The following is a 16,239-nucleotide window of genomic DNA, read 5'->3' as shown; positions in this document are numbered from 1 at the left end:
TAGAAAATATATTATTGCTTGTACAGAGGGTCTGGGCTCTCGGCTATTGAGAAACCATTGGACTCTGTTGAGGACAATCGCTGATGTTTGCCTGTGACGTATGCAAGGCACCGGTCTGACGCAGTGACGCTTACCGGAAATTGCCGGTGTTCTGTAAACAGCCATCTGTCCGCTGCCGAGGGAGAAGCGCTGAACCCAACCAGGTGGCTCTGAACGCAATGTCAACATTTGGAAATGTAGCCAACACGGACTGAACGGCTCTGTTCACTTCCTCCGCTAAAACTACAGGCAGACTCCAATCCTACAACAGTACAGAAAAATCACAACTTCTCCTGTTTGCTGATTGGCCCAGTTGAAATGCAACAGAAATCGACTTCTATGGGAGAAAGTCCGGCCGGAGCCGTACAGGCAGATTTGAATCGAGTGGAATTGCGTAGGAAAGCAACGTGGAGGCTAATTTTTTATATGGCAAATTTAATTGTAGGTGTCGCAGAGTAATAGAAAACCAACAGAGGTACGCATAGACAAAGTCGTTGGTATCCCTCTGTGAATGGTCACTGAAATAACTGGAAACTGACTAAAGTAATAAATACAATTTTACTTCAAATTAACCAATTAAAATGACATTGCTTTTGAAGTGTGGTTCAACAGAATCTCTGTTTTTTTTTTTTTTGAACTAATAAATAAAATTGTGTCCATGCATGTAAAACAAATGCTGCCAATATTCGATCAGTTATAACATACGGAGTAATCCATACTGTAACAATTACAGGAAGCCCAGGTGAAGCTTAGCAGAGCATATGAACAAAAATCTAAAAAAAGTCAAATTAATACAACAATGGTATGAAGAGAGTACCATTTTGAAGAAAACAAAAAGAGCATGTGGAATGGCCTAAAAATAAACTTTAAAGGTTTAGGAACCTCAAATGATCAAGCTCTGAATTCAAGCCACAGCGTGTTTCTCATAACAACGTTTTCTTGGCTTTTGCCCAAAGAGAAATACCCTCAAAATGAGCTTTTTATTATGACAATAACCTCAAACAGACCAATAAATGAGCAGCTTCTCAGTTTCAGGTCAGGAACCAGCCCCATCCTTTATTTACACCTGCCAGAAGGTTGGTCAACTCCCTGTTCTCTTTGCTTCATTCTCTACATTGCCATGATTATTTTAACCGAACTGTATAATCAGTGCAGACATACTGTATATCGCGACCCCCTACACATGACCAGTCAGGTTCAAACAGTACACGTAGTCATTACGGCACCCGATCACAAGCGACTGTTCCCACACAACTGGCGAAGAAAACAGCTCCCCGGGCAGGGCGGACGACGCCAGAACGCGGCCATCTCGTGCGTCCAGGATCCAGACGGTGCCATCCGTGGAGGCCAGGCCCACCAGAGCCCCCCCGCGGCCGACAGCGGAGCCCTGAAACACGCAGGGAGTGGAGTACACCTTGCCTGACGTCTGAAAAGCCCAAACCAAAGAGCCGTCGGCGCAGCTCAGACAGTAGAGGCGGCCGTCGTGGGAGCCGCACAGAAGCCTCTGCTGTCCCGGTACGAAGGTCGGGGAGGAGAAAACCGGGGCCTCTGTTGGGAACTGCCACAGCTGCAGGAAGAAAACAAAGACAAAGAGGCGCACAAGTTAGACACTTTCAAAACAACAGATGTACGCATCAATCTAAAATTAGTTTTGGGCTTTTATAGGATAAATCAATCACTAAAATAATCATTGGTTGCGGCCCAACACCGGACACAAAACAGGTCCACGTAGGTTTAGCCACTTCATTCGGAAATGATTTTCTTCACTTTTTAAATGATTTATTGATCAAACTGATATGGAACCAAATTTGTTAGCAAACGCATGCTGTTGCAGGATATCCTAGTTGTTTCACATGAGAGTAGATCCTAGACGTTACTAATTAAACCACTGAAAAACATGACCTAATGCACAAGCTTCTCTCAAGAGCACACTGCAAAAACACAAAATCTTACCAAGTATTTCTGATCTAGTTTCTTGTGCAGATATGTTAGGACATTTGAAATAAGTCAAATCTTACTTGCTGAAAACTAGACATTTTTCCCATTTTGTATGTGAAACAATCTGCCAGTGGAACTAGAACATCCATATTAAGGAATTATTTATTTGCAACAAGCCCCTATATCTCGCTGAAAAACTACTTGTAAGTTAGTTTTGTCTGATTTCAAGTGTACCAAGATATTTGCACTAGAAATGAGACCAAACATACTTTGTATGGTTTTGGGTTTTTGCAGTGCAACAACAGATCGTAAGTCACAACTTGAAGCACATACATCTAAGAGATTAAGAAAGGAGTCAACGTTTAGTGTCCTCACCAGTTCCCCGGTGTCGCTGAGGCAGCAGATGTTTCCGTCCACCGAGCCGATCACAACGCGTCCACAGGACGAGTTTGGAGAGGAGAAGAAAGGTTTGTCTCTAGAGTAGGACCACAGCACGTCCCCGCTGTCCTAGCAGGGACACAAACACAGATCCAGGTGACGCTCTCTTACGCTTTCCAGGTATGATCTCAAAATATAAAAGAAATGATCATTTCAGATGTTCAGGTTCCCACAGACATCAGAGTCTCACCAGGTTGAGACACAGCAGTCGTCCTCCCAGAGACGCCGCATACAGGCGTCGACGAGACGGCTGAAGGTGCGGCGAGGAAAACACAGCTCCGCCGCCGCAGTCTCGCTTCCACACACACCGCCGGAGCTAAGCAGCAACAACACACACACCTTCATTCATTTCCATTAAGCTTTGGTACAGTGAAAAGCAAATGGCGAAAGACAACGACCACATATAAACTAACACAAGGGTTCAAGCAATCAAAAAGGGTTAAAACTCCTCTCTAAAATGACTTCTCTGTGCATCTCTGGCTCATACAAAGAAAATATTAATTTTTGTGATTTTCTGATTGTTCTGTTGCGACCGGGGCCACCTGCTGGTTCGGAGGCCTCCGCCACCCTGCAGGGTTCGTACAGGTTCTTGAAATGCTGGCGCTCCAAGTAGGTGTTTTCAAGGTTTGGAAAGTGTTTGATTTCTGTATAAAGTCCTTAAAAGTACTTGATGTTCAAACGGCACAGCTTTGTAACAAAAAGTGCAATATAGCGTTCAATTAAAAGCCTAAAATGTACCATTGAAACCAGATATAGTAGGGTAATAAAAAGACGCATTCACATTTTTTTCCTCACTGTTTGAAGTTAAATCAGAGCAAACTCGCCTCTTGTTTTACTATAAGTGGAATTACCAAAATTATTTCTATTTGTTAAATGCCAGAAAACTTAGCAAGAACAATTTTTGGACATTTTTTGGTAATTTTCTCGGACCAGTCAGAGACATTTAAAAACATATAATTTTGTCGTATTTTACTTTACTTTGTCCCTGCTGTAGAATGTGTGAAGGAAAATAAACAGAAACACAAGTGGACACTAACCAGAGGGTCCAGGACGTAAATGTGTCCATCATGTGAGCCCACCACCACCAGACCGGTGACAGGGTCCACAGCAGGACAACTCTTCACCGCTTCCTCCGTCTTAAACACCCACTTTGTTGCTCCGGAGTCAGTGCATAAGAAGTAAACGCAGCCGTCGTAGGAACCTGAAAAGCGGCAAGCTGGAGTGATCCAGAAGACCAAACGCGTCAGAGAGACACTCAGGAGAACCGACACTGACCGACAACAACGAGGGAGCCGCAGCGAGACACGGCGGCCGATGCTTCGATCCTGTCGCCGAGGACTCGCTCCCACAGGAGGTTCCCGCCGGCCAGGTCTAACGCCTGGATCCTGTGGGAGTGGGAGCCGATGAACACCGTTGCTCTGGATTGTTCGTCAGCGACGTCCCGGACCAGAATCACCGGGGAGGCGTCCACGCACCTGCCGGTGTCAGAGGACCAGCTCGGACTGAGGCGAATACCGACATCCTTTCCGTCCAGCGGTTCTTCTTCACCAGCATCTACGCTGCTGAAGTGCGTTCCTTGCGCCTCGCCGCCTCGTCTCACGACTTTACACCCGAGTGTCTCCCGCCGTGTCCTGTCAGATCTAGGTCCTTTCTTTGCTGGAACCGCAGACGGAGCCTCAGCGGGCCGTTTCTTAGAGAACGACGAGCCGTCCAGTTCCGGCGGCAGCATCTGCGTTACGTGGTGTAGAACGTCTGAGAAGGACCTGTCCAGTACAACCTCCAGGAGACGAGGAGAGGACACTCCCACGGCGGCGAGGATGTCCTCACAGAGACGCAGTGCCTTCAGGGAATCTCCTCCACTGAACAGGAAGTTGGACCGCTCGTCGATGGATGCATCTGCAGGGAGGCCTAATGTATCCTGATGGCAGAAGGTGTCATCAGAATGTAACTTTTATAAAAATATATTCTCAACATATTTGTTAAAGCTATAACAATGCCGTGGCTGTATAGTATGAGACAGATCATTTGTGGAAATAATTCAGCTCCTCTACCTTCTTTCAGTACTATTTTTATAAACAACCAATCAGAGTCAGGAGGAGGGCTTTAGTGCTGTCAATCATGCTTGTGTACTCTGCTTACACCATCCGCCTTTCTCTCTACTACACGGCAGCTAGTTCACCACAACACAGTCTGTTGCCAGACAGCATACCCACTGATGACGACAGATACACAACTTCCTGTAAAGGTAAGTTATACCCTGATTGGCAGTGTTAAGAGCCTCCCCTGGCTCTGATTGGTTGGTCCTGACTGGTGCATTTCTGCAGACAAGAATAACACTCAGATGGAGGAGCTCGGTTTTTTCCACATTATTTGTCTCATACTATGCTGCCACGACATAGTGACAGCTTAAACAAATACGTAAACAAAACCAACAAAAAAAATACACATATATATATCTATTTTTTAAAATAAAAGTTACATAGTGGAGCTTTAAACGGGGTAATACCTGCCATAGAGTCTCAAGAGTTTGCTTTAGCTTTCCGACCTCGAGCCGTGACGACCTTAACCACTCCCTCTGTTTTTCATATATTCTCATCAGAGCCTTCATGTCTGCTTTGCCTGGTAAAATGCAAACATTAGAACTTTTTTCTTTTACTATTATAAAAAAAAAAAAAAAAAAATCCTCCAGGACCTGATGATTAAAGCTCACCATGAGGAGTCAGGGATAAAGCCGGGACGAGAACCAGTGCGTCGGGAATGCAGTGAGCGGACACCAGCACGGACAGCCGCTTCAGTATGAGCCTCTGCAGATCTCTACCTGCGCCCTCTGGCTCCCCCTGGCGGTGACGGACTTCGCTGGCTGAAGCAACGACGAAGGCGAGGAGTCTAGATTCTTTATAGAGACCCACAGCACAGGCTTCCACCTGAGGCAGACTCAGGATTAGCTGGAAGAGATGGAAGAATAAAAATAAAAAAAATACTCTGAGCTGCTTCATATGCTGTCGCTTTCAGTTCAGCGTGCCTTACGCAGCTTTCGAGCTGCCTGAAACGTCAGTCCTGAGGCAACAGCGTTCTGAATTTGAACATGGGGGCGTCCATAACTAATTGTTTGAAATACTTCTTACAAACATGGTTTTAAGCTTTAGTTTCCATAAGCAAACATCGCTTTTAGTTTGTTCAGTTTAGAGTTGCAGGCGCCACATCGATTTTAGATCAACTTTTACATGTGTGTCTTGTTAGACATGTTTCCAGCCACATCTTATTTCTGTCGATGCGAGGAGCGGCCATGTTGAAACGTGAAGTCTCCAAGTAACATCTGGGGGTAGTCAAGAGTTGCTCCCAGTTTCCCAGTGAAAAATCCGACTTCAGAAGGCCCTGCAGTTAATTTTTCCAACTGGGAAGTTAAAACTTTCCATTTCTGAATACAACTGGATCCCAGTATTGAAACAGTCGCAGAGCAATGAACATTCAGCGTTATTTTCATTTCTAAGTGAACTCACTTGCTGCACGCTGTCCAAGTTCACTCGCTTCCCGTTCCGTTTGATCATTCTGTCTCTCCGTCCCAGATAGTGCAGCTGAGCGTCTTTAACGTTCACCCAGTCTCCCGTTGCTCTCATCGTTCCGGGGACAACGGTGTCCTCTCCATCCAGGAGACACACCCTGTCCTCTCCACCTGTTCAAAAACAAGAACACAACATGCTGTCTCCAGTACAATTTTTTTGAGAATGTAACGTAAAAATAAATAAATAAATAAATAAAAACCTGTCCCACCTATGAACACTTGCCCTTCACCCTCCGTGATGACGCAGCCATCTTTATCCCGGACTTCCACCACCGTGTCCATCAGCGGAGTCCCAAGAGGCACAGAGGACACCGTGCTGCAAAGGCCCTCAGTGTTTAATGTAGTGCTGAAACGATTAATCGCATAATCCTGACTAATCGATCACTGAAATAATAGTCAACAAATTTAGTTATCGATTAATCGTGAACAGCATCATAGGCTTAAAAAAAAGGGCCAGTTTCTGAAAGAACATATTCAGAGCGATTCGTCCAACTTTTACAAAATACAGAAACATTTTGCACGTTTGTCTTAAGTGGCACCGTTTTAGTTTCTCCAGGTTCAAATTGACTAAATGTTACGAAATGTTTATTTTCTTATTTTAAAAAAATATATGTAATCTCTTGATGTATTTTTTTTATTGTACAGAAATGGTTTAATGGTTACATGAAAAATCTGAGGAATGGGCCGGTTAAAAAAAAAAAAAAATCTGATTAATTGATTAATCGTAAGAATAAAATAATTGTTAGTTGCAGCCCGGATTTAATGATGACGAATCAATGCCGGTCGTTTCCAAACACTCACATGTTGCTGCACAGGTTCTGCTCAGGTTCTGGTACCCTGCAGCAGGAGGCCCAGCAGGAGACCTCTGTGACGCCGTAGATGTTGTAGACGGCGGTTTTGTTCTCCTCGTGTTTCCAGCTCCTCAGCTGAGCCGGAGAAGGACAGGCCTCTCCGCCCAGAGCCAACACCCGCAGCGAGGATCCGGGTGACAGCACGTCCCGTTTCAGAATACCGTGACCGAACCGCACCAGCAGAGTGGGAGTGACCTGAAAAAAAAAAAAAAAAACGTCATCAACGAAGAGTCTCTCAGCTCAACTCTCAGTCAGCACACAGCTGCTTGCCTGAAGAACTGTAGTTCGGTGATGTTTGAACAACATCTGGGCAAGTCGACCGGGCATCTTCTTCATCACGGAGGGGACCAGGAGGAGCAGAGCCCCCGAGGACAGGGCCAGAAATATGTCCACTACAGACGGGTCAAAGGTCAGAGGGGAGGCGAGAAAAACAACATCGTCTGCGCTCATCTGGAACAGAGATCTGAGCAGAGAAACAAGCCGCTTTCTTATTTCACACCTGCTCCTCTGACGTAAGAAGAAGAACAGCCAAAACTGACCTCAGATGCAGAATATTGGGGACAATGCACCTGTGGGGAACCCTCACGGTTTTGGGAGGACCCGTCGTTCCGGATGTGTGCAGGACGTACGCCAGGTCCGGGCGCCCGGAGTCCTTCAGGGGACCAGTTTCATCAGAGGGATGGCAGCCGCCCGCTCTCTGAGGTCCGTCCTCGGCGACCGGACGGGGCTCGATGTGCATCAAGGTCAGCCTGAACTGGGGCAGCTCCACGCAAACCTGCACAGGGACGTGATCGGCTACAGCCTCCCGAAATCGCTAAACGGGAGAGTAAAGGAGAAGAAGAGTTTATATTCAAATAGAAAAAGACTTTAATAAAAATAATATTTGCAATAAGTGTCTTGCGTCTATAGAAAAAAAAAGCTTTTCTACAAATTTCAATTTTAATGTATTTTTTAAAGGCTTTTATATTCTAAGTCTGGTTTACAACGCAGAACATCATGTTGAATTCTGGGGGGAAATGCTGTCCTGCAGAAACCACGTCTCCATATTGTATTTTTCAGGGTAAAAAAAAAGTTATATTTATTTTTTGATTTCCTGCTCCGACTTTTCTAATGTCGCTCTGGGCCACCACCGAGATTCCCAATCTTCCCTGATTATATGTAGAGCCATCACTTAATGTGACAAAATTAGTAAAAGTTCGAGGGGTGTGAAAACGTCTGCAAAACTGAAATTAAACTAATAATTAATTCAACCTGCACAAGGTTCCGATTCACAGCGCAGTACTTGAGGCCACACCGACTCATCACTCTGGCAGTGAGAAGTCCTGGGGCCTCTGGGTCCAGGGGGACGTAGGCGGCAGAACTCTGCAGGATCCTGACGGATAATGTAGCTTAGTGAGGAGACAAAGTCTGAAACCCAGACGGCCAGGAGACAAACGCGGTCCAAACGTACCCCAGAATCCAGGCGGGGACCAGCAGATCGTCGCTGCAGTACAGGCCGACAGCGCCGCCGCCAGGAGAACAGTTCCGGAGTAAAGCAGAGGAAAGATCCTCGGCGAGCTGGACCACCTCTCTGTAGAGCAGAGACCCAGGAGTCTCTCCCGAGCCCGGGTCATACAGGACCGCCGCTCGGTCCGGGTGCAGAGAGGCCGCGGCGGACACCAGATCCTGGAGGGTCCGAGCAGGCATTCCGATGAGGCGTTCACTGACCGCCTAGTCATTCCTGTCCACTTTACGTACTGACACTCTGACTGAGAGCACTCATGTTTTTGTTTTCACATGGGCGGAGCACTACCGGCGACTTGAGATGACGCATAAATGGAGTGACGTCTTAACGTCCGGGTGCATTCAATTCCCCACTTGAAAGCTCGGACACTCTAACATTTTGAACTTTTACCTTCTATTCGGTGGCTGATAATTAATAACAGCGGACAAAGTCAGTTTAGGGTTGTATGTGTTTCGTTGTCAGAGTTAGCAAAAGATTAAATAGCATGTGTAATAGGATGCATCTAACTATCCAAAACAACTACCATAAAATGTTTTAATCAAGCTCAAAATTAATGCCAACCATCTGAAATTAAGTTTTAATGAAAGCAACCAAATATGTAGATTTTAACATAAACATTATAGAAGTCATTTATCTACATATGTGTCGTAACTGTTACAAAACGCAACTTGTTAACAGTAGATACCGATTGTCTTCAAAGGTAGTGCTTGTAAATTGTCCAATCACATTTCTTTTAAAACGTAAAGTAAAATTAGATGAGTGAAATGTTATTACTAACATTTATCAGCCCCGGCAGCAAAAGATCATACAATTTCTAATGATAAAATAAACTCATATTTTTTTTTATTTTTAGCTTTATAATTTATTTAGGATAATTTTAGATCCTTAAACGTAAGTGTCGCAGTAAATTGAAATAAAGCCATTTATTTCAATGTACGACGGAGTACAGTACATTTCTGTCTTGTCTGAACATAAGGTTTTTTTTTTTTGGTTGTGAAAGGCATTTAACATGTACAAGTAGGCATGCACAAAATTCACAACTGCTTGAATATATTGCTTCAGTAAGAATATGATTTGTTTCCCCTCCTAGGAGTGAGAATGTAGAGTCCGTCGTTAGTCTCTGTATTGATAAATGTTCCCTTCTATTGTAGAATGTGTTCACTGTAGAGGCCTCAGATCCGAAAAGGAAATAATACAACTAATTCAAGATACCTACGGTAAAATCTAAGTTAAATGTATTTTATTTGTGAAAAAAACAAACAAACAAAACAACAACAACAAAAAACTAAAGGAAACGATTATACACATTACAAAGCCAACTTGTTTGCTTAAGATGACCCCTCTGCCCTCATTCTGGTTTTCCACTCCATACCAGTAGGTGGCAGTAATATACCGCCTACCGCATCTAACACCCAGAGAGAGGAGGAAGAAGAAGAAAATCAAATTTATAGCGCCTTTCTCCTCTTCTCGGCTATTGCCTGCAACATTTTCATATATTCTTTAAGCTTCCAGAAGGACGCGCTTTTGACAGGCAGTATGGCGCAATCTCTGCGAAATATGCTAGAAGAAAACACCGCCAGGTTTAAGAGGTCTCTGGACCGAATCGCTGAAAAGGTATGTTGGCGGAACAAGCTGATTTTTTTTTTTTTTTAACCATCAGTTAACTTCTAAACATTGCAGCAGAGGTGATGTTCGCTAATATTTACCTTTCTTTAAACAGTATTCAAAAGTCAAGGATAAAGACGACGTGCAAGAGGTCGATATCAAAAAAATTGGACTAAGAAGTAAGTGAACTCTCATGTTTTGCCTTCCACCGTCTGGATTTTTATTTAAACATGTTCATTTTGAAGCCACCCACTGGTGACTTACTGGTATTGCACGTCAGCTAAAACTTTTAAATCGCTTATGATGTTGCACAGATTACGTTAAAAATGGGCAAATCGCTGTAAGAATGATTTACTGCTAATACAATTTTATTAACTCTATTTTTGTTTTGTTTTCTTGCCATTGTGCAGCTCTTTCAAAGTATTTCGCAGAGTCCAGAGACCACTTCGAAAAGTCAGCGTCACAGGTTTGTTATTTAGTCACTCGTTAAATAAATGCATGAGGTGTGTTTATTAAAGCTAATTATAAAATCTGAATTCTACATGCATCCCCTCCTTAGAGCCAGCTAGATGTAAGCGATTGCTCCTTAAACTGTAAGTATACGTACCCCAATATGAAACCAGTAAATATATTTTTTATTTTCTGTGGTTTGTATTAACTTTTTTTTTCTTTGTAGCAAGTGTCACAGCACATTCTCAGGTAAACATAATGGGGTAAATAGTTGATACTTAAGCTGAAAATATCTGCTATGGCTTAATTTAAAAAGTATGTTTTTCTTAACAGTTAAATTTGTCATGTAAAGCTGATGAAGTGAAGGACTGCAGTGAACATGCTAATGAGGATAACGGTAAGGAGACAAAAAGTCACCACAGTTTAAGAAATGCAGTGCATTGTTGAAGTGTTAATATCCGGAGAATTAGCCTTTTTTCCCCAGATTACTCATAATAATCATCGATTACTAAAACAATCATTAGTTTCAGGGTTAGTTGAATAATTTTTCTTCTACTTTACAATAGTGCACAGCTTTCTCTTGGTCTATCTTATAAAACTCCAACAAAATACTTTGAAGTTTGTGGTTGGAATTTAATTACCCATGCAGAAGTTTAAAAAGTTTTCTAAAGTACAGACGCTCTATTGTTCTAACGTAATGTTTGGTTTCTGTACTAACCTCCAGCAGAGGGAACTCTCAAGTCATTGGATGAGACATGGAGGAGCCTGTCGGAGAGCGAGCTTCTGCCAGAGGACCAAGACGAAGAGCTGCAGATGTCTCTGAGCAGTCGGTCCAACACCCTGGCCGAGCTCTACCCAACGATGGTTAGTCGGATAGAAAGAGCCTGGCATCGACAGGCCATCTGCACGACGGCCAGCTCCGTGCTGAGGCGGTACCGCCAGTGGAGGCGGTACCGCCAGTGGAGGCAGCAGTCGAGGAGACTCAACACCACCTTTGACATCACAGCGAGACCCAATGACAACCACCTGAAACTGTCGGCTAGCAAGAGGCTTCTCGGAGGCTACCGCCGGTGCAGGCAGCAGTCTAGGAGACTCAACACCACCTTTGACATCACAGCGGGACCGAATGACACCCACCTGAAACCGTCGGCCAGCAAGAGGCTTCTCGGAGAGGACTCGGGCAGACCTGCAGAGGGGATGTGGACCGAGACGATACCTCGTCCTGTCCCCTCGACACTGGGGAACCTGCGTAATGGACAACAGTCTCCTGGTAGGGACAGGGGATTGCTGATCGGGGACACCCCACATTCCATCAGGCTAATACACTTCTCTGACACCGCTAAGCCACAAGAGATGTCGTTGAACAAGACTTTCACTGTGTCTGAGTATTCCCCTCGTAAACAAACCCACCTTGCTGATCAGATCCCCATCAATGCCAAATCATCCCCAGATTCGTCCTTCAGACTTAGGAGACTTTCCGTTTCTTCAGACGGAGCAGAGGTCTCAGCAGCAGAAACTCTCTCTGTGCCAGAGAGGCCCGATATCTACAGAACCCCTGCCAAGGAAAGAACAGCTAGTGCCCTCTGTCGGTCTCCTCTTGCATTTTCCAGAAGAAAATACGACGAGGATTGGTCAAGAGAACCGATGAAGCCTAGATCACTTTCCCCTTCCATGTCTTCTCCTTCCAAGAGGCCTGTTGTGCAGGTGAAGATTTTTGATCCCCAAGACTCCACTCAGTCACCCCGGCAACGGCCCGTCTTGCCTCCGCCGGCCCGGGCGGAGACTAGCCACCGCGGGTTCAGACGGAACCTCTCCTATGACTCTTCTCTGCCAGGCCGCGCCTACCAATCGCCAAAGAAAGTCGAGGACGACTACCTGAGGGTTTACCACAAGTTTGTGTGCCAGAGAAAATCGGCTCCCTTCGACGCCCTTCCTTGCCATCTGTATGGCAGAAGCTCTGAGGCCGAGAGGACCGCGTCCTTCACGTCGTTGGCAGCACTCGCCTTGTCGCCCCACCGCTCCATCCTGAGGAAGCGCCACAGGGAGCAGAGGTGTGACGGCCACCCGCAGTCCAAACGCCTCAGGTACGAGAACTACGCCTACTCCCCGGGGTCCAAGCGTCACAGCGATGAGATGCTCAGACGCTGCCAGTCGCCCAAACCCAGCGCCGTCCCTTACAGCCCCTGTAAACACAGATCCCAGGATTCTACAGCATACCTGGAGGCCTGGATGTACCGGCACCAGCCTCTCTTCTCTTCTCCGGGTAAGCCCCAGTTGGGAACCAACAGGTTATACAGGCACAGTAAATCTGAAAGCTTTGGCTGGTATTTAACTTTTATTAAAAACAGTTCTTTTGTTTTTGCATAAAATTGTCACTATATTGTGACAGTATGAGGCAGATGATCTTAAAAATGTTGTTCCTCTGGTTTTTCCCAGTGTTATTTGCAGAAATGTATCGCTCTGTCATAAACAACCTAACAACAGAGAGGAGGGTCCTAGTGCTGTTAATCACTCTCATGTACGCATTGCTCACACCCCACCTCCTTGTTATCTGACACTACAGCTTCTCCCCATCAGCAGAGTCAGCCAGGAATGCTAAAGCTGGTTAGCATAGAAACTGATGACAACAGATTAAGTTTTCTGTAACGGTGAGTTGTTTCTCTGCCAGAAGGACATTGAGCAGCATGTACACAAAGTTGATTGACAGTGTTTTCCTGGCTCTGACTGGGAGATGTGCTTTTCTGCAGTGAGCGGTGGGAAGGGACTTAGGATCTTTTTTTTTTTTTTTACAGATTAACTGTTTTATATCATACTGTCACGATGTGGTGAAATTTTTAACAAATATGTAAAAAAAATTTTTTATATAAAAGTGAAGTACTCCGGCTTTAACTCATTAAATGACTGAAACTTAATTCATTAAACATTTTTTTTATGAATGTGGCTTACAGCTGATGAAAACTTGAAACTTGCATAAGACTCAATAATAAATTTTAACACATATACTCCCCAAAAGGAGAGTAAGCCACAAAAGATCATTCATGCTAAAGAACCTGGCTTCAAAGATAAAAAGGGAAGCTTACCTGGCTAAGGAGGTAAAGAGCTGATCTGTTCAGTGGTTCGAAATCCCCATTCAGATTAAATTTTATGTTTCAAGTCCAAAATCAGTGCAGCCATCTCAATGAGATTTTAGAGCACTTCCTGCTGCTGACAGTTTTCCTTTGCTGTGAGCCATAACAAAACATCAACAGACATTTGAAGCAAGTCAGTCAACAATGAATCTGAAGTACCGTATTTTCCGCACTATAAGGCGCACCTAAAAACCTTCAATTTTCTCAAAAGCCGAGAGTGCGCCTTATATATGGACCAATATTGAGCCACAACAGGTCTCGCAACTACGGTAAGCAGCCGCCGACTTCATTTTCCCCCGTAGAAGAAGTGCGCGGTGCACGCTGGGTTTTGTGTAAAGACCCCAAAATGGCTCCTATTAAGAGACACGCTTACGACGCAGAGTTTAAGCTCAAGGCGATCAGTCACGCAGTAGAACACGGGAATAGAGCAGCAGCCAGAGAATTTAACATGAACGAATCAATGGTACGGAAGTGGATATACAGTATATTGTGATTGCACTAACGTTTGATTTACCGTAACAGTATCAGACTGTTTCTTACGTGTTTATTGAATCGAGGAAAAGTTCCCCTCCACTATATGTTATACCTTGCTGTTGTTAAAAGATAAACTGTGTCACGAAAATACCACGTCACTGACTTTACCTCGGGGAAAATAATAAAACAGCTGTTTATTCATTTTGGGAGTGAACGTAGTTTTCAGAACGCTGGTTTGTAATCTATTAATAAAGTTTGACTGACCTATCTGGCTATTTTGTTGACATTCCCTTTAGCGCAGGTCCATCTAATGGATGCATAACGTAACCCCAGCCTCTACTGTAGCGTCTATTCTATGCGCCTTATAATGCGGTGCGCCTTATGTATATAAAAAAAAGTTTTAAAATAGGCCATTCATTGAAGGTGCGCCTTATAGTGCGGAAAATACGGTAACTAATAAATTCACTTGGTTTTCTAAACTGTGATGCACCTGTAAGTGTTGAAATCACATTTTCTGCCTCTCAACAGGTCGACTTGAGAATGATGCATGTGATGGTTTCTCTCCCAGGTGATTTTAGTCCTTTGCAGATGTTCAGCTTTTCCTTCATCTTTACATCTTTAATCACCAGCTTTGCTTTTTCAGCAGAAACTGGAGATAAATCGAGATGAACAAGTAACTACAGTTGGTCCTGTGCAGAAGAACCGTTTTAGAGTGGATGTAGTGTAGCTTTTATAGCAGTCTGTTCTTGTTGGATCATAGCTGAATCTAAAGCATTCTGAATCCTTATTGCTAATCGATTACATATAAAGCATATATTGTTAATCTCATTGTACTTGTTTTTATGTTTGCCTTTATTAAAGTTTCAAAAAAATATCAACTTGGCAAAAAGAATAAATTCAATTTAAAGACATCGAGTAAGAGTTTAATATTTTTGGTCTCCAGTTGTGTTTCTTGCACATTTTAATGTTCTGATATGAAAATGCTTGGAATACAAAGTTTTTTTCTAAACACATTTGATCTTTAAACATATAAAAGGAAACAAATATACATAGTTATTAGTGTGCTTAGAAAATAAATCACACATCCATTGATTTAGGAAAACAGTAGTGTTGTAAAGCTCAACCAAAAGCAGCATTTTGTCGCCTTCCTAAAATAGTGGTGAGAGTCTTTTTTTTTTAACCAAAAGATTTAGACAAAAAAAAAAAAAAAATCACTTGGCAAAAAATTACGTAGATCATTATTTTAGGAAGGTGACAATTTTTAAACGGTTTAAAGTTGCGAGCAGAGACTGCAGAAATGCCTGCACCGTAGTTGTGGAACAGTTTCTTTACTTAAGATGGCAGGACTGAGTCCCTCCACTATGCAGCTGCTGCTACTGTCCCAGTTACCACTCCAGTTCTACTGGATATTTCCCAGTTAGACAGGCGGTGCAGTGGCCTACTTCCTTGTAGGAGCTGACATTCTCCTTCTGGAAGGAGGAGATTCCCTCCTGGACAGCAGAGACGAGTCCCTCCACGGTCAGATACTCGACGCTGTCGGCGCCTGAGCAGCAGAACGAGCACAAGCAGAGACAAACATTTAAACATGTTCATGTATTGTTTAAAAAACAAACAAATATACCGTATGTACAGTACAGACCAAAAGTTTGGACACACCTTTTAATTCAATGAGTTTCCTTTATTTTCATGACTATTGACATTGTAGATTCACAATGAAGGCATCAAAACTATGAATAACACATGTGGAAATATGCACTAAACAAAAAAAGTGTAAAACTACTGAAAATAGCCCTTATATTCTAGTTTCTTCAAAGTAGCAACTTTTTGCTGTGATTACTGCTTTGCACACACTCTGCATTTTCTTGATGAGCTTCAAGAGGTCGTCACCTGAAATGGTTTTCACTTCATAGGTCAACCTGCCCTGTCAGGTTAATAAGTGGGATTTATTGCCTTATAAATAGTCATGAAAATAAATAAAACCCATTGAATTAGAAAGGTGTGTCCAAACTTTTGGTCTGTACTGTATATAAAGCCTTACCAATATAACCAGCAATGTCCTTAAACTCTGGCTTGTTGGCAATGAGCTCCTCTTTGGTTGGGATGTTGATGCCCATGTAGCAGGGGAACTTGATGGGTGGAGACGCCACCCTGATGTGAACCTGCACAACCAAGGGTCTTCAATCACTATCACGGTTTTGTTTATATCAATCATTAAACACTGAAGTTTACACAAAAGTAGTGAGTACTATT

General features: G+C 43.7%; 4 protein-coding genes across 6 annotated transcripts in view; 2 read left to right on the top strand and 2 right to left on the bottom strand.

Annotated features, from left to right (window-relative positions):
* Nucleotides 1–578: 578 nt before the first annotated feature.
* aasdh (aminoadipate-semialdehyde dehydrogenase) lies at nt 579–8,547 on the bottom strand. 3 transcript variants are annotated; one of them, XM_028028211.1, is made up of 14 exons: nt 8,279–8,547; nt 8,080–8,200; nt 7,368–7,642; nt 7,099–7,291; nt 6,779–7,023; nt 6,187–6,323; nt 5,916–6,088; nt 5,126–5,360; nt 4,922–5,034; nt 3,691–4,333; nt 3,453–3,616; nt 2,606–2,731; nt 2,353–2,484; nt 579–1,606 (listed from the first exon to the last, which is right to left on the bottom strand). In XM_028028211.1, exons 1-14 carry the CDS (start codon nt 8,512–8,514, stop codon nt 1,217–1,219), a joined length of 3,183 nt encoding a protein of 1,060 aa, XP_027884012.1. In that variant the 5' UTR covers nt 8,515–8,547; the 3' UTR covers nt 579–1,216. The 3 variants fall into 3 exon arrangements, 2 of the variants coding, with proteins under 2 accessions (XP_027884012.1, XP_027884013.1); XM_028028212.1 differs by having other exon boundaries at nt 6,187–6,293; XR_003596893.1 differs by having other exon boundaries at nt 1,447–1,606; nt 2,353–2,479.
* paics (phosphoribosylaminoimidazole carboxylase, phosphoribosylaminoimidazole succinocarboxamide synthetase) overlaps nt 8,463–16,239 on the top strand; it is a 23,311-nt gene continuing 15,534 nt past the window's right edge. The window contains exon 1 of the mRNA XM_028028215.1: nt 8,463–8,590. The gene's annotated coding sequence lies outside the window, so the exon portion shown is untranslated. The remainder of the gene's footprint in view (nt 8,591–16,239) is intronic.
* LOC114151173 (uncharacterized) lies at nt 9,007–15,200 on the top strand. Its single transcript, XM_028028213.1, has 9 exons — nt 9,007–9,946; nt 10,053–10,116; nt 10,348–10,403; nt 10,497–10,530; nt 10,614–10,636; nt 10,721–10,784; nt 11,112–12,650; nt 14,518–14,557; nt 14,636–15,200. Exons 1-9 carry the CDS (start codon nt 9,869–9,871, stop codon nt 14,646–14,648), a joined length of 1,911 nt encoding a protein of 636 aa, XP_027884014.1. The 5' UTR covers nt 9,007–9,868; the 3' UTR covers nt 14,649–15,200.
* Nucleotides 14,891–16,239, bottom strand: part of ppat (phosphoribosyl pyrophosphate amidotransferase) — an 11,934-nt gene continuing 10,585 nt past the window's right edge. Inside the window, exons 10-11 of the mRNA XM_028028217.1 lie at nt 16,028–16,148; nt 14,891–15,532 (exon numbers count right to left, since the gene is read on the bottom strand). Coding sequence (XP_027884018.1) covers nt 15,375–15,532; nt 16,028–16,148 — 279 coding nt within the window. The 3' untranslated portion in view covers nt 14,891–15,374. The remainder of the gene's footprint in view (nt 15,533–16,027; nt 16,149–16,239) is intronic.

This window comes from Xiphophorus couchianus, chromosome 9 (genome assembly GCF_001444195.1).
Source record: "Xiphophorus couchianus chromosome 9, X_couchianus-1.0, whole genome shotgun sequence".
NCBI lineage: Eukaryota > Metazoa > Chordata > Actinopteri > Cyprinodontiformes > Poeciliidae > Xiphophorus > Xiphophorus couchianus.
The sequence above is the reverse complement of the archived record's forward strand: the minus strand, read 5'-3'. Positions and strand labels throughout refer to the sequence as shown.